Genomic DNA, 24,292 nt, shown 5'->3' with positions numbered 1-24,292 from the left:
CAGCAACCTGGTCCTCTGTGCGCATACCTACACTAAGTTTTACCGTTTCCATACCTATTGGGGACGCCAGTTTTGGGCGTATGGTTCTTCGTGCTGCCCCCCCCATATGTTATTTTGTTTTTGGAAGTCAGACATGTAATGGCCAACCACAGTGTTCCCCAGATGGATGATATTGGAAATTGGATTTTTGTTCTCACCGTAAAATCCCTTCTTCGAAGTCCATCTACGATTCCTCCTTGTTATGATGATGATATACTTTTGGGCTATAGATCCTTTACTAATGTATTTATCTGTTAGTTATTTTTATAGATCCTCTATGCGGAATTGCTTAACGTCAAAACTGAGGTTATGTGCAGGAGGGAGGGGCTATAGGGGGCGTGGTTTCAGGGTTTTTTTTTTTTTCATTCTTTATTGGTTCAGTGCCAAGCTCCTATACCTAGATCTCTAACCCACATGTAATAATAATTTACGGTGAGTACAAAAATCCAATTTTTATGTTCACAGGTGCTAGAAAGGGAGTAGTATGGTATTTACCACATTATCTCTTACCACATTTTGTCCTTTTGTTACGTTTATCGCAAATAACCTTTTTAATATCTACATCTTTAAATCCTTAATTTGTAATTGGAAGTTGTGTAAAGCTGCATATGATGTCGGACAGTTTATTGTACACATAGCACATTCTTTGACATAATGATGGACCGTTATACTATTGGTTGCACAGAAGCACCACTATATATCTTTATAATAAGCGAGAAAGTGTGTGTGACTGTTTGTCCTTTATGCAGGGCCAGAGTTTTGTACCTAGGCCCTGATTCAGACCCACTCGCGAGCGGCTGTCCGCTCGCAAGTGGGTCGATTGCCTGCGCATGCGCACGACGGAGGGAGCTCCGTCCTCCGCATGCGCGAGACGCGACGAGCGAAGGACTTTCCTTCGCTCGTAGTGTCTGATCAAAGGGGGCGTGCTGTCGATGTTGATTGACAGCACGCCCCCTTTGGTGGGCGTGCCGGGGGCGTGCATGCCAGACGGAGGCGTTCCCAAGGGAACGCCTACCGTCAGAAGCCGGCCCCACTGACATCACTAGTGATGTCAGTGGGAGTGATTTTGGCTCTGATAGAGCCAAAATCACTCCTGGCCTTGCGGTTGAGAAACTCAACTGCAGGCTTCTGCTCGCAGTGGCGATGGTCGCGATGGTCAAGACCATCGCGACCATCATCCTGCACGCTCGTATATGCTGTGGGTGGTGACCCACAGCTATACGAGCGTCCAGGAGGACGCTCCATATTTATGGAGGTGGGCCCTGATTCAGAGCGAGCGCTCTGGTCAGAGCGTCCGGCTCTGAATCAGGGCCCTAGCTCCATCAAATTTGGCCTGGTGGTGTAGTTTGACCATGATTAGGTTTTTGGCTATGTTTAAAGTTCAGGGCCATGGAGGTCTACTCTGATTTGAAATTGTGGTTTAATCAAGTTCGCTCAGGATGTCTTCCAGTGCCTAAAACTGCACTGATCTGAAGGCACAGGCTGATTTGTACCAGTGGGGGGAAGGCAGTTGATCCTCTGACTCTCTGCTCTTCCGTAGGAGCTCTGTCACTTCACCTTCACTGACAGTTACTAAGTTCCTCCAAGCACATTTTCAGATGCCATGCTCTCCAATGTTAGTCTGCAGAGACTTCTTCTGTTCTGCAGTGATTATTGAAACTGCAGTGATTTGGGAAGTTATGCTGATTTCTGTCATGTAAGTCACTCATTTACTCCTAAATTGCCTTGCTATCCAGGTGTGTTCCTTATTAAAGCTTCTCCCTCTTCCTTATACCACATTAAAAATAAGTTTTAGTTATTTTCACATCTCAGCATTCAAAAGTGTGGTACTTTTTGAGACCATTCACTGTTAAAGCACACCAAAGACTAATGGCCGGTACAAATTAGACGATATGTCGTCCGATCCCGCCAGAACGGACGACATATCGGGCACATCGTCTAGTGTGTACCCTCAATGTCCCTGACTATGTGCGCTCCCTTTCATCGTCAGCAACATCGCCTGTCCGATGGGCAACATCGCAATGTCGCTCCCAATATCGGCAAGTGTGTATGCACATCTCGATGCCAGGACCCCCGCTGGTCCCGTTGCTAATGAGATTGTGCTGGGTACACATTGTTAAATATGTACCCAGCATAAGTTTCAGAATAGCCATTCCACCAAACGATCCAGTCTGGCTCTCCGCTCCTCAGCTGCTAGAAGTAAGAGGCATCCTGATGGTTGGTATCCCGACAGGGGTCAGGTAAGTGTGGGGTTTGTATGTTCTCCCAGTGTTTGCATGGGTTTCACCAGGGTCCCCCCACAAAAATATTCTGGTAGATTAATGTAACCTGACAAAAATTGTGTGTAGTGTATATGTGTGCGCTCATATAGTAGGAAATTTCAACTGTAAGGGGCAGGGACTGATATCTATGACAAGTATTCTCTGCATTATTCTGTGTAAAATAGTGGTGCGATATAAGTAAACAGTCACACCACCATCATCAACTGACTCTTCATCAGACTGTCTCCAAAGTTGTCCGTTCCTCCTCTTTGCGATTAAATGACGAGAACAATGATTACCACTACGATTTGGATTTTTCCCATTGTGCCAAGGGATGCCAGCCTTACATGCTGGATAGCAGTCTGACTTCAGTGCTACTTCAGCAAAGACAGAGCTGCCATTAATTGTGGAAATGAGAGCTGTGTTCAATTCTGTAGTCATAGGCCACATTCAGGAACCATCAGGAATCACCATGAGCTCACCAAGAAGTTAACATAATATTTTGTAGGGAAAGTGGATTATTCTGGGTATCTTGGTGGTGGTTATTCCGAATTAGCATCCTCTTTATTAATCCTTGTGTGTGCTGCAGTAAAGTTCCTTACCAGCAAAACTGCTTTTTTCTCCTTCATCAAGGCTGGAGGACACTGGTCCATGGGGTTGTAGATGGGACTGCAAGGAGCTGGCGCTTAACAAAACTCTTAACTTTAACCCAAGCTCCTCAAAAGTGCCTGGTAAGGAGCAGCAGTAACTCTGTGACACTGTCACAACAATAACCAAATTAACGGTATCACCGGGACCGACGACGTCAAAATTACCACGCAACACGACTGAGCGTGAGGGAGGGAACGCAGTGTCCCCTAGCCTGTTTCAGAGAAAAGGATTTAACGGTAAGTAACCAAAAATCCCCTTTTCTCCTTCATCAAGGCTGGGAGACACTGGACCATGCAAATTTTTGGCCGTGTTCGACGTCAGAGATGCCTCCACGTTCCTATTTGGCCAGGGCATCACTCTCTCCTCAGGTTCACAATCTGACAGATGCACTTCAAGTTCCAGGCCCTGCCATTTGGCTTGGTAACATCCCCACGCGTCTTCACAAAGTTTATGGAGAGCCTGCTGCACGCGGACGGGATAACGGTCATTCCCTATTTGGACAATTTGCTAGTGAATGCAGATTCGGCTTCCCAGTTGCAGATCCATCTGGATCACATGGTGCAGGTGCTTCAGTATCACAGCTGGATCCTGAACTTCGAGAAGTCTCACCTCACGCCTTGCCAGCGCCTGATGTTTCTGTGGGTGATCTTCCCTACGTGTCTCTCCAAAGATTCTTCCTGCTTGGGCCCCCAGGATCTAGTCACGAAGGTACTATCTGTGCCTCACCCCTCCATCTGGCTGTGCATGAAATTACTGGGTACAATAGTCTCTACCTTCAAGACCATCCAGTACGCCAGTTTCCACTCGCGAAACTTCCAGTGAGAGATTCTCCGAAATTGGACTAATCGCACGGAGGATTTCTCCTCTCAGCTTCTGGTTTTGTCGGACATCACTCGTTAATCTCTTTGCTGGTGGCTGGTCTCCAATCACCGGCTCCTTGGTCACTCCCAGCTGGGTCATTGTGACTACAGTCTCAGCGGTTGGGGAGCGGTGACATTGAACTTTTGTCTTCAGGGTCTTTGCTCGTCATCGGAGACTGTTCTACCAATCATTGTGCTGGAACTTCAGGCCATCTATCTGGCTGTGGGGAGCCCAGTCCATCCTGGCCAGCCATCCAGTGAAGATTCAGTCAGAAAACGCCACGGCGGTGGCATATGTAAACCATCAGGGTACACCAAGAGCACGGCTGCTATGGCAGAGGCATGTCGCATTCTTACTTGGGCAGAGATTTTTGTTCCGGCACTCTCGGCAGTGTTCATTCCGGGCATGGAAAATTGGGAGGCTGACTTTTTCAGCAGGACCACCTTCCTGCTGTGGGAGTGGTCTCCACCCGGAGGTCTTCCAGCAGTTGGTCCGGAAGTGGACCTGATGGCGTTTCCCTGATACTTCCATCTGGCCTATATTTTTCCTCCGATTCCCATTTTATCTCAGGTACTCCGGAGGGTCAGGGAGCAACAGGTTCTGGTGATCCTCGTCAAGAGAGAGGAGGTGCCTGCGCTGGTGTTATTACACAAGCCACAAATCTGATATATGTAAATACAAAAAATGATTTATTAAACTTATAATATGATCTGCAGTTCAAGAATATTAAAATTGACACATACAAAAGGCAAATGGTGCCATTTGCCTTTTGATAAAACCCCTGTATAGGAGAGAAACGCGTCAAGGATCCAGTGAACTGCCGTCATTATTGCACACTTGCTGAACAGCTTGCATTACTGTGCCCAGTCCAGGACTTTTGCCCACACTGCTCCTCACATGGACCCCTGCACCTCCACCCCAGTGTGGCCAGGAGCTGCTGGTGCGGCGTGACCCAGCTTCACAACACTGCTGGTGCTATTATTCCTTGGGAACCCACAACGGAGAAGGACGTTTGCAGTTGGGATTAGAGAGCCTCCGTGTTACTGGACAAGTATCCTATCCTTTTTTTCTTCACACTCCGGCAGGAGCTCATTCCAACGTATGGTGACTATTTCAATGTGATATTGCAACTTATTGTGCATCTATACCTACCAGCTCAAATCCTTTCACAATATATCACAGAAGGTTAGATCATCCATTTAGATTGTCTCCACTCACAATAGTTCATATTCCAATTCAGTCTAATGCAACTTTCATTATATAGATTTGCCCAAATGGCATAAGTTGGATATTGAGACTATTTGGTTACATTATTTACAGTCAGTTACCAATGCAAATTGTTTTTTTATCTGCTTTATTGGTTATAAGCCTGCCAATTGCTTATTTATCATATTGCCATGTATGTGTGTAAATTTTAATATTCTTGAACTGCAGTTCATATATGTTTAATAAATTAATTTTTTGTATTTACATACATCAGATTTGTGGCTTGTGTAATAACACCAGCGCAGACACCACCTCTCGTCTATTTTTGTGTGAGGGATGATTGCAGGAATCCCTCTGGTGTCAGCTGCAGGTGTTTACATTAGACAGTAATTGAACAGTAAGCGCACCATATTTTTTCTTTAGTTCTTTGGTGATCCTCGTGGCTCCAAACTGGCCGCATAGGTCGTGGTTCGCCACGGTCCTCAAGCTGGCCGTAGGTCCCGGTTGGCCTTTTCCGCCTCGACCAGATCTACTCGTGTAGGGTCCGTTCCGGCACAAGGACCTTCCTCGGTTGGCTTTAAAGGCCTGGTTGTTGAGACAGAGCTCTTAAAAGCTAAGGGGTTTTCCCCTTCCGTGGTCCGGACTATGTTGCGGGCTCGGAAACCGGTTTTCTCGCGCAAGTACCACAGGGTCTACAAAACCTACATCTTGTGGTGTGAACGGAGCGGAGTTCATACATCCCAGTTCCGCCTTCCGAGACAGTTAGCTTTCCTTCAGGGAGGTTTGCGGGTTCAACCTCCGTTATAGCCGCCAGGGGCGCCGTGGGATTTGACCTTGGTCCTATCTGCTCTCAAGCAGGCTCCCTTTGAGCCTTTGGACTCCGTGGACCTTAGATTTGTCACATGGAAATTGGTTTTCCTTATGGCCATTGTCTCTGCTCGGCGGGTCTCTGAGTTGGGGGCTTTGTCTTGCAAGCCACTGTTCCTCATCTTCCACGACGATCGGGCTGTTCTCTGAACAGTTCCTTCATTCCAACCAAAGGTTGATTCGGCATTCCACCTAAACCAGGAGATTGACTTTCCTGTGTTTTCTCCATTGGAAACTTCCCGGGTCAGGGAAGATCTGTCACTGTTGGAAGTCTTCCGGGCCCTGTGGATCTACTTGGACAGAACTTCTGCCCTACATCGTACGGACTCCCTTCTGGTTCTCTACGACGCCCAGAAATGTGGCTGGCTGGCCACAAAGCAGACCATTGCAAAATGGCTCCGCTCTGTCATATCTCTAGCCTATTCCGATGCGGTGCGCCACGGTGCCTCGGCTGAACAGGTCTGTTGTCCAACCACCTGGTCCTTTGTCCACACGTTTGAACGTTTTTACAGGTTTCATGTTTTTGCCTCCGGCGACACCCACTTTGGGCATACAGTTCTCCGGTTAGGCAACCTGAGCGTTCCCTCCCCTGGGGGCGACTTTCGAACATCCCATGGCCCAGTGTCCCCCGCTTGTGAAGACGCGTGGGGCTGTTGCCAAGCCAAATGGCAGGGCCTGGAACTTGAAGTGCGCCTGTCTGATTGTGAACCTGAGGAGAGAGTGGTGCCCTGGCCAAATAGGAACGTGGAGGCATCTCTGACGTCGAGCGCGGCCAAAAATTTGCATGGTCCAGTGTCCCCCAGCCTTGATGAAGGAGAAAAGGGGATTTTTGGTTACTTACCGTTAAATCCTTTTCTCTGAAACAGGCTAGGGGACACTGCGTTCCTTCCCTCACGCTCAGTCGTGTTGCTTGGTAATTTTGACAACTTCAGTCCCGGCTGTACTTTTAATTTGATCATTGTCATGACGGAGTTACTGCTTCTCCTTACCAGGCACTTTTGAAGTTGTACTGCAGTCATGGGGTTGCAGAGGGGAGTAGCTTGGGTTAAAGTTAGTTTTGTTAAGTGCCAGCTCCTTGCAGTCCCATCTACAACCCCATGGTCCAGTGTCCCCCAGCCTGATTCAAAGAAAAGGATTCAGCGGTACGTAACCAAAAATCCCCTTATTTTGTCTGTTAATAGCAAGGAGGGGTTTAAAACTGGAGTCTGTTTTGTTGGCCTCTGTATCCCTTTTTCCTATTTTAATGAGTACAAGGATGTTATTTAACCTACCCAAAGTGATCTTCAAGTTCCATCTCAACATCCATCTTCGCAGATAAGATGGTGGTAGGTCTCTGGAGGAAGAGGGCTCTTTGTTCTCTGAATGTTGTCTGGACTTTGAAGACCTTTCATCATGGGACTGGTATTGTGTGCGAAGAGGGTGGATTTTTTTTTATTCTTTATGATGCCCACATGAGGGATTGGCTAGTGTCCAAGTAAATAAATGTTAGGTAGATCGCTTGAGTTTTTTGTCATGCTTTCAGTAGAGCAGAACACTAGTCAGGTGCATAAATATTGGGACATTGACAGAATTTTCATGTTTTGGCCTCTATTCACCACCACAATGGCTTTGAAATGAAACAAACAAGATGTGCTTTAACTGCAGACTTTAAGATTTAATTTGAGGGTAATTACATCCAAATCAGGTGAACGGTGTAGGAATTACAATGGTTTCTATATCGACAGCCGCGGGGGGGTAGGTTTAGGGCACTCGGGGGGGACTTAGGGTTAGGCACTCCCCCGGGAGGGTTAGGCTAGGGGAAGGGGGGGGTTAAGGTTAGGCACCCACGGGGGGAGGTTAGGGTTAGGCACCCCCCTGGGGGACGTAGGATTAGGCAGCGGGGAAGGGGGGGGGTTAGGGTTGGGCACTTGGGGGGGAGGTTAGGCACCCCTAAGGAGGGTTAGGGGGTTAGGTTAGTTTATACTTACCTTAGGGACGATCAGGATTTCCAGCGCTGTCGGGCTTCCCCTGCCGGGCTCTGCTGATCTGTCGGGCTGCCGCTGCTGGGAATCGAACTGCCGGCCATGCGGCAGCCGGGATTCCATACCGATTCCGTTTCATCTGTACATGCATTTCCTTGGTATTGCAAGTTTAACATCAAAGAACATGTGTTGGATTGAAAATGCTTTGCCATGCTTCTACTTACCGTACCCCCCCCCCCCCCTCCCCACCACCGCCCCCTATAGGCAAACATATTGTCAGGGTTTCTGGTATAAACACTTGGGTTTCAGTTGAATCCTTTTTCCTGACTTCATAGAGTGATACTGAATACCCACATTTTATGCAACTTTTTTCATGTTTGATGGTTTTGTTGTAGGAGAGTGGGCTTCTTCCTTCCCTTTTTTGTTCCTTCAGTTGTGTGGGGCTTGGTTAGTAACACAACTGGCTTCCTGTGGCAGAGTGTTATATAGAGGAAAAAGTATGGAGTTTTAAAGTGCCTGCACTACTGTTGACCATGGTTTCCAGTGTCCCCCAATGGACTCTGAGAAAATAATTTTTATCAGAAGTATAATAAATTTCATGTTAAATTGTTGGACATGGACATTTAATCTACACCTTGCTTTATAGGTTTAGCACTTGACGAAGCACTACTGTTGTGAGAGCTTTCTTTTACAAAGTACTTTAAGAAATACCTTTTTAGGAGAACCTCAAATGTTTGTGTCACATTATATACTTGAAATATGTAGGTATTATTTTCTTATTACAAAACTGAGATTGTTTGTTTATTTCCTTTTGTAGAACAGTGTGTTTAATATATCCTGGCTTGGAATAAAATCTCTGGCCAGTGTCCATAAAACCCCCTTTACTATGTTGGATGTTGTGAAAAACTGCTGTGCTGATGAACAAAGTGCTGACCTTTACAAGTCTGATAACAGCTACCTGATATTCCTACGGATCATGGCACGCCTACTGAAAAATGCCAAGTATAGCAGTGGGACACATCCATGGAAGCAAATTAAAGGAAGGTGTGTATGGTTTAATCATTTCCTGAGGACCTGGTTTACTGCCACTCTCCAAGACTCTGGTAATGCGTTAGTACCTGTAATTGGTTCATGGTTATCGTCTACAACACATGGCACTTCAGAGGTTTTTTTTTTGTTTGTTTGTTTTTGTAGAACAAGCTTTAATTTCTCATTAAACGATATTTGATAGAAAAATAAAATAACTTTTTTAATGATAAGCAAATATAGTTCTAGAGAGAAGTCCATTAAATAGTTACAAAAGTTAACTGCTAATTTATGGCCATACATCTTGCAGTATTCACAGATTTATGTGTACAGGTTCTTGTAATGGTGCTTACTGTGTGTTAATACATACTATTGTCTAAAAACGGAGTCGAAGATAGTGCTACATTTCAAAATATATGCAATGCACATGGAGCCCCCTGCTGCCTCTGTTTTATATATAAAAAGTATAAAAAAACAGAAGGTAATAGCACAGATTCAGGGTAGGAGTATATCTAACCTGAGCAGCTTGATAAATAAACCAGCATATTTTTGTGTTTTGTTATACATGTACTCTGAGTCCTACCATAAATTTAAATACTTATCTTATTGGTTTTTCTGATATGAGCTGAGTGCAAACAATCGTAATGTGTGTAAATCATAAGTGGCTTCCTCTAATATTCTTCAGTAGGATTGCAGGAAGTTTTGCTTTTGCACATCTATTACTATAATACCTTTAGCAATGCCTCAAACTTGTGTACTATATGGTTCCTGGAATGTTTATAGGAACCCATCTGAATATTGACAGTGGCTCTATATAATGTTTGATAGAAGCATTACCATTCTGTGCAAACAAAATTACACCTGTCTAGTTTGAAGTACTTGTAATAGCTTATGACAATACTTCCAATGCTTACCCGAATCAGTAACCATTCATCTATTATAACTTATAACAGGCATGTCTTTTTAAAGTGGCACCAAAGATAACCTAAACATTCTAGGATACTGGAAAACCTATTTTGAGATTCAACTGCCATAGAGGTACCCTCCTATAAATGAGTGGAGCATTAATTGGGAGCACCGATAAGGGCCAGATCAGTGTAAAGTAATATAGGGGTATCCAAGACTTGAATCATATTGTTCTATTTGCCCCACTTTCACTTAGAATTCAGGATTCTTTACAGGTCCTTTAAAAGATACAGGCAAGTCACCCTATATTTAATTTTTTTTAGTTATGTCTTAGGAAAGCTGTAGTGTATTAAATCCCTTACATGAATATTTGAGTTATATGTGTGGTCCTAAAATCGGCAAAAGGATTTTTATTCTTGACTAATCTATGTATTACATATTTATTTTTCAAATAATTGATCTCTCCTTTGACAGAATCTACTCTAAATTCCATCAGCGGAAGATGCAGGAACTCACAGAGATTGGCCTGCAGAACTTTTTTACCCTTTTTCTTTTACTGGCCACTTTAGCAGAGACTGAAGATGTGACAAGTCGTGTGTTGGATCTTTTACATTTTCTTGTACCCACCAATCTGAGTACTGCACAGCAGACAATCGTGTGGAGAGGCAATTTTGCATTCATTCTACTTTATGTTGAAAAAAATATGGACATAAGCGTACTAGCTGAAAAAGTCTCTCACAGTTTCCGTGAAACAGCAAAGGAGTTCTTGGTGTCCAAGGGTGACTATGGCCAGAAACATACACATTGGAAACTGCTTTCTACCTATGTTGATGGTGTTCAAGAGGTTTTTGAGACCAGCTGCTTTTTACAACTCTCTGAAGAGAAACTACTGAATGACGGCTTCAGTATGTTACTGCCAGCATGCCGAGAGTCTGAGCTGAGTGCAGTTCTACATTTTCTGCAAACAGCCAATGCCAGGCTAAGGTAGGTCAATATTTACCATTTCATTACTTTTGTTGTTTCCCCATTATCATGAGCGAGAAAGATAGTAGTATGTAATATGTATCTTCCCTTCATCACTAGCTTGTCTATTTTTTGCTCATAGTTTTTTTTTTTTCTTAGCTCTCACCAACTTTCCAACACATACATGGAAACCTGACTATACAGCTGTGTCCACACTCATCATTGCTGCAGGTGCGCCAAGGTCCCATGCTACTCTGCTAGCGCCGGGCGTGTTCGTGATTAATTTGATATGTGACACTTGAATATATGTGTACTTCGTATACAGATCAGAGACTGTCGCACAAAGTGATAATGTGCAGCAGCCGCATGCCCATGCTCTGTTCTATTGTGTTTTGTATGCAATATACAAGTGTCACATATGAAATTAGTCCTTTAAGTCTTATGCTGGGTACACACTTGTACAATCTTCTGGAGATCCAACTCCCGACCGATGGGTCTGCCCGACATTGGACAAGTGTGTACCCGCCGCCGACCATTCCAGAGACCCAATCCTGGTTGCCTGGCGGGTTTCCTGGTTTTTAAACATGCTTAAAAACCTAGGAGACCCGACCAGGCGACCAATGTAGTGTGTAGGCTGCGGAGACCGGAGCTGGCGGCCAATCTCCAGTCCCGGCAGCCCAACACACTATCAGCATGACGGCGGTGCGGAATCCGGTGGGATCCCGCATTGTCCGCCACTGCTGCAGGGAATGGCAGCGGGACATGTTGGGCATGGCGGAAGGAGAGAGGCGGTGGTGGTAGCGAGTGGTGGCTTACCTTGTGGGAGACGGCGCAGCTCCATTTCAAAAATGGACTAGTGAGGATTGGATGTAGTATCTACGAGCAGGTCTGCAGTAGGATTGTGTAAACAGTCTGATCTGTGGTCTGATCTGCCGTGGTTTGGATATGTGTGTACCCAGCATTAGTGTTAGGACTAAGACATTTTTGTCAAAAAAGACGCCCAGCGCTAGAAGGGTTGCATGGAACTTGATGGCTCACTCGCACCAGGCATCTCGTGCTTGTATTGAGGCTAGATGTGTGAGGACACAAATGTACCTCATAAATTGTGTGTGCTCTGTTAGATAGAGGTGACCACATTAGTAATAATACTTCTCCACCTCCTTTTTTTTTTTTTTTTTCTTTATAAACAATTGCATTAATTTGTCAAATATCCTTGATATTAATAAGGAAAAGTCTATTAAAAAGTGAATTAGGGAGCATGTGGGCACAAATAGCTCAACAGTAGTTTTAAAAGGGGAAAAAAATAAAATGGGTACATACGTATACTAATCAGGTAAGAGGTATACTCTTGCAGAATGAAGAAACTGGGTACTGGTTTTTCCACCTGAACGGTGTTTCCAACAGCATTTTTGTGAGTTTGTCAATCTTGTACAGCGCTGTGGAATATGCTGGCGCTATGCAAATGCTAATAATATTGGAAGTATACTATATACACATGCATCTGCATTGCTATGAAAATTAAGCTTATAGGATACAAAAAGTTAGTTGAGGAAATAACCAATAAGTTTGTTTTTTTCAAAAATTAATTCCAAAAGTATTGGTGACTCAGAAAAGAGAGCATTTATCTATAAAGTTGAATGTCTGATTATGAGCTGAGCTTGTAATTCTGCTCCTTCTAATTGTTGCAATTAAATAGACTACATCGGGACAGTGGCCAAAGTATCCTGTGAAGTGATGCAACCAAGTAAAACGTTTGATAAAAAAAATACCCGTCTGGCAATTTTCACCATTGTTTTGGTAGAATAATCATCTTAATAATTTAGATTAATTTTGGATAAAGCTTTCAATTTATCCAAAACACTCTTAACCACTCTCCATAGAACAATAAAGTATATTTTGGATAGAAAAAGGACATTGTCTTCAGATTTCATTAACACAATGTCCACAGCTTTGGAACCTCTATTCCATTAATCTATTCAACAAATCTGCAGATGGAGACCATAAGTGGAGAACCATATTGTGGAGTGAATTGCATGTTTATTAAACAAAATCTATTCATTAGAAGTTTTGTGACGTTAAAGATTCAACCCAAAAAGGAGTATTGGTGATTGATAATACTGTACTTGCCTATTGCTCCAATAATATATATATGTAGGTGGCGTGGCACTGCTATCGCACATTTTCATAGGATTGGCACTGGGCTTGTGTTGGCAGCATATAAGTACTGTAATCGTGAAACTGCCAAGCTAACATGCATTTTGAATTTAATGATGCATATTGTGTTCTCAAGGTGACTGTGTCCCATATAAAAACAATGAATGTATTCAATTTGGAGATCACCACAACAATGGATGTGATCCCCTGTGTGCATATTTTATTTTGGTATGTGATTTGTACTTCTCCCTTTTGTCCCCTATAAATTTCCACCTGTGATATTGCTGTTATAAATGATAAGAGTTTCTAATTTCCTTAGTATATTCTCTGTGTTTTCGGGATGTAACATGCAAGACTTATTTAAAATGAAAAGAAAGCTGGAGCAATTTTCCTTATTCCATTTCAGTCTCCTAAGGCCTATTTCCCCTGGTGAGAACATAGCAGTAGGGGGTTTAAGGGAATTCAGCTCTCTGCAAATTAATGTCTCACATCATGAAAATTCAGCAGCATTTTTTTGTATCTTGAAAAGTAATACAGAGAATGTGAGTATTATTTCTTGCCAGCGGGTAGAAGATGAATGATTTTGTCACAGTTTTACTGCTTGATGAGCAGTGTCCTGAGGGTCAGGCTTAACTCTGTGTCACTATGCTGCTCATTACTCTTGAGCTAAATAAGGGCTGATTGGATCTAAATTGCCTAGCACATGGGCCACAGATGAGCTCAGTGAGCAGGGGATGACCTGCTATTCAGGTGGGGAGTCACCCTGGTGTGCAAATGCTGCATTAGAGCACCGTGGGAGAATGAGAGGCTGCCAGAAAAAGAAATCGAAATGTAAAAACTCTTTGAAGCTGAGATGGAAGAATTTTGAAGTGTAGGAAGTGACAGGTTGATGGTACTTATCAGCTTTGGCTGGATTAGAGAACAGTGTCATCTTGCTTTTATAATGACAGTAGTCTAAAGCCGGCTGCTAACTACTCGGCAGTGCAGAGCAGCCGTTGACACAGTCTCTTCTGCTTCTTGCTGGTTTGTTTGATAGAGAGGTGCTTCAGATTGTTTAAGTTCTTCTTAATAACATACCGCTGTGCAATGAAAGCAATTAGCCCTGTAACATCCCCTCTGCAAAAGTGATTTATTTCTTTACCTAGAGATGAAATAAAGTCTGTAAATTGGTCCACACAGTAAATGACTGTGTGTGTGTGTGTGTGTGTGTGTGTGTGTGTGTGTGTGTGTGTGTGTGTGTGTAAAAAAATACTGCACACACAATTAAGTTGCACCCTCTTTCAAATTTTTCTGTTAGTTTTTGCACATATGGACACAAATAAGTAGTCTAGTCTTACCAAGACTCGTGACAAATGACGCTTATTTTTTATCTTTTTTATGTAGAATAATCTTTTTATCCTTTATCACAGGAGGTTAGACTAGATGATTAAGAATGTAGAGATATGTATATGCAAATGCAGATTTTAAAGTGGGTGCACTTTCCTATTACGTGTTTAGATAGATATCTATTATACTTTGAAATGCATTTAGTTATTATTAAAGTTTACTTCTTTTTGAAACCTCTTGACCATAAATTTACTAAACTGAATGCAAAGATGTTTCAGTACTGTTTTTTCTTTTTGCACCACCTTATGTAGCAGAAGTATGTCTTCTAAAGCATGATAAAAGCAGTGCCCCATGTAAACATTGAAATATAAAACATTTTTAAGACTTATCCAACGAGTTTGCATTCAGCCGAGACTGATCACTTTTAATCTGTTTCGTAGCTTCTGTCCAGTTTCCTCTCATATGCCAAATGAACAACTCCCACTTTTATCCTTTCATTTCTTAACTGTACATTCTCAAACTTAATTGTAAAGTTTAAGGCTGGCCATACACTGTGCGATGCACCGTGCAGTGCAACTGCCGATCCGTCAGCAGACGGATCATGCGGTCTGCGTGGACCGCGCGAATGCCCGCAGTGACAGCACGATCCGTCTGCTGACGGATCGGCAGTCGCGCTGCACGGTGCATCGCACAGTGTATGGCCAGCCTTAAACTTTACAATTAAGTTTGAGAATGTAGAGTTAGGAAATGAAAGGATAAAAGTGGGAGATATGCCGGCTCCCCCCTCCACCATTTGAATTGGATCGTACATCGCATCCCAGGTCAGATGGTTTTGCAGGAAGACCTGGGGATGCGATGTACGACCCCGCGGGAGCGCGCAGCACGATATCAGGTACGATATCGTGCCCATACACGGCACGATATAGCACCTATATCGTGCCGATCCGTCGGATCGGCACTTATATCGTGCCGTGTATGGCCACCTTAACTTCCCCCTTCTTCTAACACTGCAAACAAGAAAAATGTTTAATAAGAAAGATATGACTAAAAATAAAAGTATATGGTAGCCACTGCAGCAATGGTGTTGTTAGCAAGTTTCCCAGGCACTCCAGATAATCCTCCTACAAGTCCATCCTGCAGCTCCGGATCAAGCGTCAATATCCCGGAGAGTGGCATGATCCAGCAGCGCTTCTCGCTTCCTGCGGCTTTCTCTGTCTCCCGCCCATGTATCTCCGCTAGAGCCACTTCGGGCTGCAGTGCTGATAGCTTGGACTGTATTCGCCAGCATATGCTATCCGGTGGTAGACTGCAGAAGCCTCTCCTATCTACAGGGTACCTTTCTTCTTTGTCTGTCATTGAGGTTAGTCTGCTGACGGACACCACCATTGTCCTTCTACTATGGAACTTTACCTCTCCTATCCTGCTCATTCTTCGTTTGTCTGCCTTGCTGACAGTAATACTCGTATATATCTCTACAATATTCTTACTCCCTCACTATGGAAAAACAGGTAATGCTGCAGCTAAACTGGAACACTATGTCCTCTATCGTTCAAGCTCCCAAGGGGTGTTGTTGAGGGCCCTCTTTTTAACCGCATCCTCATCACAATTCCCCGGACTACCTGCCCCTCCGGAGGTCATGTTGCAATAGGTATTGGAAGCTGTCACCAACAGCGAGAAATGGCTATCTGACAAAATTTGGGAAGGTTCAGTCTGGCCTTTTCTTGTTACGCCAAGATTTACAGAGTGCCTGTGCGCAGGTTGGTGAGGCTGAGACACAAATTTGGAAGTCTCATTCTCTGTTAATGGCTTAATTTGTGACCATAGTCACTGAAATGGTCTCTGTTCAGAATAAAATCTTGGACATGGAGGGTCAGCTACAACACAATAATGTGAAATTTCTGAGCCTACCAGAAAAGGAAGTAGGATCTAATCCTGATGACTTTTTGGAAACCTGGTTAATTGCTACTTATGGACGTGACTTCTTTACTTCCCAATTTACACTGGAACTGGCACACTGCATCCTTTCTAGGGCTTTACCACCTGGTGCCCCACCACACACCTTTATTCACAAATTTCTACACTATGAAGACCAAATTTCTACACTATGAAGACCAGGACTCTTTGATCTGTGCTAAAGGGCTGTTTGCGCGCAATGGAGTAAAAATCTGTGTTCTCTGATTTTTGCTGTGGAAATCCAGAAAGACGGAACTCAATTTCTACCCATTAAGCACCACCGGGACTTGTACTTGCCTTATGCCATTCTATTTCCATCTAAAGACTTTTAAAAGCTATAAAAGTTTTCTAGCTGTTAACTGACCCTTTTACTACCTCCTCCTCCTAATTCACTGCCTATAAGTCATAACTATTTTGGCTGACTGTTATTTGTTAATGGTCTAATAAAAAGTATGCTGTAGACTAGTTTACTCCTTTTGAGTTACTTACTCCTACTAGATGATTCACTTCAGGGGTACCTTAAATTACATGTTTTTTGTTTGTTTTTTAAGGTTCTCTATTTGTTATTGACTACTGCACCATTACTGTTCTTATGTTAATATTCTATCTTTTAAACTGCTGGACCTACCATTGCCAGAGAACCCGCTTGTATTGGTGGTTACTTTCATTCATTGCCCCTATTGCCCTATAGATGTTGTATACGGGATCCTGGCAGTCTGTTTGCCTGTTCAGAATACGAACAGCAGCATCACGACAGTCAGAATCCCGACGCCTTAAGGTAAATAGGCTAACCCTAACCCACATTTCCCACAGCTTTATATTAACCTCCCCCTCCTGCAGCCTAACCCTAACTCTCCCCCTAACCATAAGTATTCTGGAGCCGAGCTTCCGACTGCTGTCAGGATCCTGGCGCCGTTATTCTGAGCGCTGGCAATCCAGCCACAGGGATGGTGACTATATCTCGCCCTATGGGATCGCGAGTTGAGTCCTTTTTATTTTCTGTCCTGGTTATTGTTGTAATTCTAATTTAAAGGTCACACTGCCTCTCTACATGGGAGTATGGATTGCCGGCGGTCGGGATGACGCTGGTCAGATTACAGACAGTCTGAATCCCTGACACCCATAGGTAAGTATGCTAGGACTAACCCCAACCCCTATCCTAACCCTCCCTCCCTGGTGCCTAAACCTAACCACCTCCCTAGTGCCTAAGCCTAACCTCCCTCTCCCCGCACTCTAAACCTGACCCTCCCTCCCCAGTGCTTAATCCTAACCCTCCCCCTAGTGCCTAACCCCGCAACCTAACTGTCCTCTAACTGGCGATACTTACCTTCTGGATTCCGGCGGTCGGGATATTGGTGCCGGGATCCCGATGCTGTTGGGATTTCGGCGCCGGTATTTAGCGCATTGGAATCTTGCACGCCGGGATGCTGACTACATACCCTCTACATGTATTATTATTTTGTGTTTACTGATATTGGTGTTTCCAGATTATGGTGACCCTTTTTTTTTTATGTTGTGATCCTGACGATTGTCACTTTCTGTGGGTGGAGGCGCTTGTAACATGTTCTGACTCAAAGATCCTGCTGCCTCTACTTATCATAGTGGTATGATTAAGGTACTTACGAGGACGTTCGGATGTTACTGACAAGCTCAAGAGTTCTTTAGTCCTCAAACAACCTAGACATTATGGTCCTGATATTCCCTGCCTTATTGAAACCCATTTCACTGGAGGTAAACTCCTTTCACTTAAAAAAAAAACCTTGGATTGGCTAGGCTTATGTTATCTTCCCGAGTTGTTTCGGTCGTATGGGATGCGAATGCAGCCAGTTGTGCGTCAGGTGACAAGGTGCGACTACACCGCTCCGCTGTGTTTTTTTAAGAGAATATTTGGTATACACACTCCTGCGGACCTGGCAGTTTCTGACTGGTTTTGCTGGAAAAATCGTCACTTAAGTCGTTAAAAATGCAGAACACTTTTTCCCTTGACTTCTGTTCAAACTGATCCCGGTGAGAGAAATGATTTTCTATACTCTACAGTTCATTCCGCTCCCCTACTTATTTTGGCAGTCTATGTCCCTCCACCATTTTTCCATGACATATTACAAAGAGCTGCTAGATTTGTAATCCAATCCGCTACTTCGCCTATTTTGTGCCTGGGAGACTTTAATAATGTATTATTTGATCTTGGATAGGTGGCGGGTATCCTCTAACCCACCGTTGCGTAGCGGAGGCATTTTTGCTATGTTTGTGCGAGATCTAGGCTATGTTTATGCTTGGAAAGTAAAACATACCAGAGTATGTCAAATGATCTTGTTTCTCTCATAACTATCATTCTTTTTCAAGGATTGACCTAGCCCTGGTCTGTCAGATGAGCTCCTCACTAGTTTAACCCACAAGGGAGTGCTGTCAAGAAGAATATGGTACAAAACCGGTCTTTGGCTATTTCAGCTATTGACACACTGGGTGAACTTCTTATCAGACTCTCTGTAAGTGAATGAGGGTTCCTGTTACCCTAGACCTAAAAAGTCCAAGGTGGTATTAATTTAAGTGTGAAGTTTTTCTCCATACATACGTTTAATAATGGAGGAAACCTCGCTAGTTTTTACAACCGCCTTTTTATAGGGCGTGAGCAGTTTCCTGCCGAATAAACCTGCATTGTATTAGTTCATAAGGTTCCAGTGGAACTTGCTTCTAATTTAATCTTACAATTACTGTCACTCTGGTGGTAGATACTGGTTAATAAACCATTTTCTAATAGAATTCCTGTTGAACTTCATTCAAAATTTATTTGCCAATCAAGGAATTTGATCAACACAGTTGGAAAGTAGCTGAAGATATTCTTTAAAAAGGTATAAATTCAAAAAACAAACAAATTTTGTGCTAGTTAACCATGCTTTTTCTTAAAACTGAGATTAGGAAATGGTTACTATAACTGTTGAAACTACCAATCTTTCATATGAATAATTATGCAACTAGCATTATGTAGGAGATTAACCCCTCAAAAGAGGGGTTTCAAAAGCTTTTTATATAAATGTGTATATATCTAGAATTGCAACCTAGGAAAATAATGGAAGAAAAATCTGTCGCAAAGTCCATCTCAATGTATGTACAAGTATGAATGTTCCTTCCCTCTTTAACATACCAGACGACTCTTGGCATCCTGCACATTGCCAGAAGACCTGTTTAATCTTCAGTAATCGGGGTTAATAGGGGCCAGAGGCAGCTCTGTACACACTGTGGTTACAAAGTGTACATTTATGCAGGCCCCAACATATCACTTGCAGACATTGTAGATATATGAAAGTTCTCATTATTACCGTTATTTTATGCATGTAACCTTGTATGTTGGAAAAAATATATATGGATTCCATTCTTGTACTACATTAATTCTGAGCAACACCCATGATTACAATCTAAGGTTAGTGAACTAGTATTCACTATAACCGTATAGAAACTCTGCTGCCAGAGACCATGCCTAGGGTCCCAGCAGGATATCACCACAGCTATTTGGAGATCTATGAAATAAAAGAAAAAGTTCCACATTTTGGGTACTAGACTTTTGATTATCAAGATGAAAACTAGACACTTACGCTTACCAATTAAAATTTGGACAAAATTAAGCGAATAGTCCACCAAACTGCGTTTTAGATATTGAGGTCTGTGGCTATATATGAGAATTATGGTGCATACACATGGTCAGATTTTTCCTTCAGATCTGAACGATAACGATTTAAAAATCGTCCAGTACTTCATATCTGAAGAAAAATCTGACATATCTGACATGCCTGAATGATGCGCGTTCCCGTTTGTCAGATAACGATATCTGACATCTGATGTGTTTGCAGTCAGACTTGGACGATTCCATTCATTTTAACGCAGTCAAAAATCGTTCAATCGTTCAAAACTCTGGTAAAATCGTTCATCTGACAAATCTGACCGTGTGTATGCTCCATTAGGCTGCTGGACAAATCTTTTTTTATACAGGTCATTGATGTGAGGTGAATGCAATTTCTGTAATGATTTGCAGTATTAGGTGTTTGTCTCTATAATAAGTTTTTATTGACATCAGAAATATACAGATATTGTACTATTTATATGAGTTCATACATACATATATATGTAATACGTGATAGAAATATTGGTATCCACACTCTTAGCTTGTATCCTGCATTTGGTTAAAAAATAAAATAAAATTTAAAATGTGGACTACAGAAAAGAGAAATGAGTAGAGAGAAAATTTAAGTATTTCCAATAAAACTGTTTCATTTATGTCTTTATATGTTAAATAGTGCTCCTGGCTAACAGAAATGCCCTTCAGCTACGCAGGATTTTGAAGGGTTAGAGGGTGCTCATTTGCACATAAATAGCCATTAACAGATGAATTCCCAGAGGTCCTGTGTTGCATGTTAGCAGTGCTGACCTACTTAGCTAGTTTAAATTTGTTTTACAGAATTATTATAATTCCATGCCTGGTACTTAAACTTTGTGATTAATGCAAGCTTCACAAAACAATTAAAGCTTAATTATACAATTTTCTGTGTTCCTGTTGCATTGTTATTATCACACAAAGCGGGTTTTGGCAAATATTAAAAGAATTAGGACATTGATAACCCATTGCTTTTGTTCTTTGTTGATTGTACGAAACATTAGTAGATGGTGCAATGTATCCTCTGCAACATTTGCAATGCTTCTAGAGGAAAAATATACCCATTTTAAGTTGTGCAGGGATTTTTTGCTTTTGTTTTTCTCTAAATAAACCCTAGTACCCCTTCATTTCGGTTCACAAATTGTCTTCTATGTATGAGTAGATGACTTGTGGTGGTGGTGCTGCTGCAGGAGAAATAATTCTCAATCAAAGCCGCATGTCTAGTGACAAACGAGACGTAACAGGTTATGGTAGTGCAGATTAACTGAGCCCTCTGTGTTATACATATAAAATATTGCGCAGATATCATTGTGAATGTTGGTGTTCTTCGTGTAGTAAAAATCTATAGTTGCTTTGTCCTACTGCAAATAAGTGTTACCGTATTTCATAGACCTGAGAAACAGCCACAGTGTTACTATTTTTTCCCAATCTGTATGTCCATAAAATGTTTCTTTCAAGGGATGTGTATCAGAATGAGGTCTCCTAAACACCTCATTTGCTTTGCAGTAATCTGTAACCATTTAACGACACTGTTTTATTAACAACGCCACTAAAGGCTGCACGTAAGAGGTGGTATGCCAGGGTTCTTCATACATTACCTTCTCAGGTATGTGGGGGTTTTTTATATGGAGGATTAAACTTCTTATATATAATTGTGTATTTGGTATGTAGCTATGCAGCCACCTTATCTGGCCCTAATACAATCATATAAGCAGTTCTGCTGGCTGGAACGTGATCACGGTGTAACCTTCATGTGGCCAAGTACTGCTGGCTGGTATATGATGATGTGTTTGCTTCTGGCTGATAAAGGAATAGTTTATGAGGCTGTGAGAGGGAGGCCCACTTTTCTAACTATTAAGATCGCTCTGTCCAAAGAAAATTATGTTTTTTCCTGTAGCTGAATTGATAATGGGGCTACTAGTTACTGTATTCCTTTTTTATTTTATTACAATATTATATTATTATTATTATTATTTATTATTATTATTATTAGAAACTGGACGTTAAATTAAACATGCAACTTTCAACACTGTCTTATACAGTCCTCCACACAACAGAATTTTTATAAACTATGAGCAAAGAAAGTGGAAGTGTCCGACGAGGATGACATTTAGGGGCAGAATTGTAATATGTTTTTGGTCAATTATGCAATTGAGTAAATCTTAGTGGTCCCATTGAGAAGAACAAAAGAACAGCGGGTTGCAAACAGCATTTTTATTCTATCCAGGTGGATTGTGCTTGTAGGTATACTACCAGAGATTTTTTTTCCCCAGCATTAAACGTGTACCAGGATGTAGTCACAAGGTCGTCAATGACTATGTTGACCTTTTGTTAAAATGTCGACAGGCAATGTGTCAACATTCTCAGAATGTTGACAGTTGATATGTTGACATTAGAGTTAGGCTGCATGGGAGGGGGGGTAGGTTAGAGTTAGGCACTACAGTTAGAAGTAGGGATTAAGGTTAGGGGAGAAATACTCACTGGAACAACGAAGGATTACAGCTCTGACCTGGAGGTGACATGAACGTCTGCACCGGAAGCCGCACTGGACTCTCTGTAGCCATCTGGAGCAAGGTAAGTTACCACTAGGCCACCAGGGACAATATGTCGACATTATGACTGTCTACATATCATCCACACCCCCATGTACTGACTTCCTAACTTTAGTAATGAAAGTCTGAGCTTTTTTTGTGGAGGCTTGTGGGTGTGAGCCCGGGTTAGCTCTATTAGGTCTTCTATTAACAGTCAACTTTGGGTTTTGGATTTATTTAGGAAATCAAGGCATAAAGAGGCTTCAAGAGCAGGGATATTGAATTGGAAATGGGATAGGTGAGTAGATTCTGCTCTGTCCATGGTGAAAAAGAGTTAGGCTGCGCCAATAGGTTAGGTAGATGGTGGCAGTTCATGGAGAGCAGGAAAGGTAAGGTGTGCTGGGTACATACCTAATTGATGTTTGAGGTATGTAGGTTGGGGATGTTAGGGCATCTGTCCTGAAGCTGTATGTATTCCTCGACTGCTAAGGAGTAGTAGTTGACTCTGCTACATGAGGCTAATTATGAATAGGCCACACGGTTCAGCTGTTGCTGGCTAGTGGTAGGTACAAGGGGTAATCTTTATGCCTTTTTAAATCTGCCAGGAGATTGTTCTGCCCATGAGTCCACCGTTTACGTCAGCCTGTCCCTCACAGTGCATCAAATTGCATCAGTAACTTGGCAAGTAGTGTAAAAAAGTCTCATCATTCTATTGTATAAAAGCATGCAGAGTGTACAGTAGCATAAACATGAAAATTGCCTATGGATTCGTCACACTGCAGGCTACACACACCACTTCCTGGCTGCTGAGTTTCCTTATTCACTTGTCATGGTGTGGATTTACCCTATGTTTTCCCTCTTTTGGCAGGTATACAGAGTAGCAAACTCCATGTAGACTTCTTGAGCTACTTGTAGCCAATCCTTGCCACCCTTCGATCATTCCATCCGGAGCTGTTGCTCCGTGTCCAGTCTAAGTACAGTAACAATCCTACACTTGCACTGTGTGCGTTTAGTTATTGCCTCCCTTGTTCTAGCCACAGGTGTGAGGCAGAGGAGGATCCAGAGCACATAATATTTACCAGGGACATGTATCACTTGGGGCTCTTTTAGGAAGATATCATTTGAATTTAATTAGTGTTAAATTGAACTACACTAGATACTAAATGTAATAGAGTGCGAGCCGGTGGAAATACATGCGAGTATTCCCCTATTTTTAAACAGCAAGCATGTTAAAGGCTAAACCAGCTTACTCGCATGTATTCCCGCAGCGTAATTACATTCTATTCCATTTAGCCCCAGATGTGCAGTAGAACAGTAATATGTGGCAGATTTGTTGAGCCTGTGGCATGTAAGGCTAATTGTAGGCTGCTGTGTCTCAGGTAACACTACTAAAATTAGTGCCAATAATAAATATAGTCTTCTGGTAGCTTGGGAGAAATATAATTTAATTAAAACTGCTGAGTGAATTTGATATGGTCTGTCTATTATCAAATGAGGCTCTTTTGCCAAATTTAAACCTGGTTTATGCTGTTGGAGGAAGACTGGTCGACCAAGCAGGCCATGAAGTGTTGATCCTTTTGGGAGCAGAGGTGAGAGACAGTATGGTCTTGCCAGGAACACAACATACCCCTACCTGAATCAGTGCATCAAACTTTTAATAAATTTGTAAACTAATGTTCCACATTTTATTGTTTTTAACACTAGGGTAGCATTTGCAAGTTGCATTAGGTGTTGCTGATTCCATAGAGTATTATCAACTACAGAGAGGAGAATTTGAGGAGATAGCATGAAGCTGCACTAGAGTATCACTAAAGCTGCATACACACACAATGATTTTGTTACCAACGATTTTCTGTCTGATTTTCTGTCTGATTTTTTAAAGTGTAATAAACAATTTTTTTGAACTACAAACGATTTTTGCATATTCACTTAATGAAAATC

General features: G+C 42.5%; 1 protein-coding gene across 1 annotated transcript in view; it reads left to right on the top strand.

The window, feature by feature from the left end:
• MMS22L (MMS22 like, DNA repair protein) overlaps positions 1–24,292 on the top strand; it is a 134,666-nt gene that overhangs the window by 63,167 nt on the left and 47,207 nt on the right. Inside the window, exons 12-13 of the mRNA XM_088472142.1 lie at positions 8,664–8,890; positions 10,253–10,762. Coding sequence (XP_088328268.1) covers positions 8,664–8,890; positions 10,253–10,762 — 737 coding nt within the window. The remainder of the gene's footprint in view (positions 1–8,663; positions 8,891–10,252; positions 10,763–24,292) is intronic.

The sequence above is a fragment of the Taudactylus pleione genome, unplaced genomic scaffold (assembly GCF_031769625.1).
Source record: "Taudactylus pleione unplaced genomic scaffold, aTauple2 ptg000015l, whole genome shotgun sequence".
Lineage (NCBI taxonomy): Eukaryota > Metazoa > Chordata > Amphibia > Anura > Myobatrachidae > Taudactylus > Taudactylus pleione.
The sequence above is the reverse complement of the archived record's forward strand: the minus strand, read 5'-3'. Positions and strand labels throughout refer to the sequence as shown.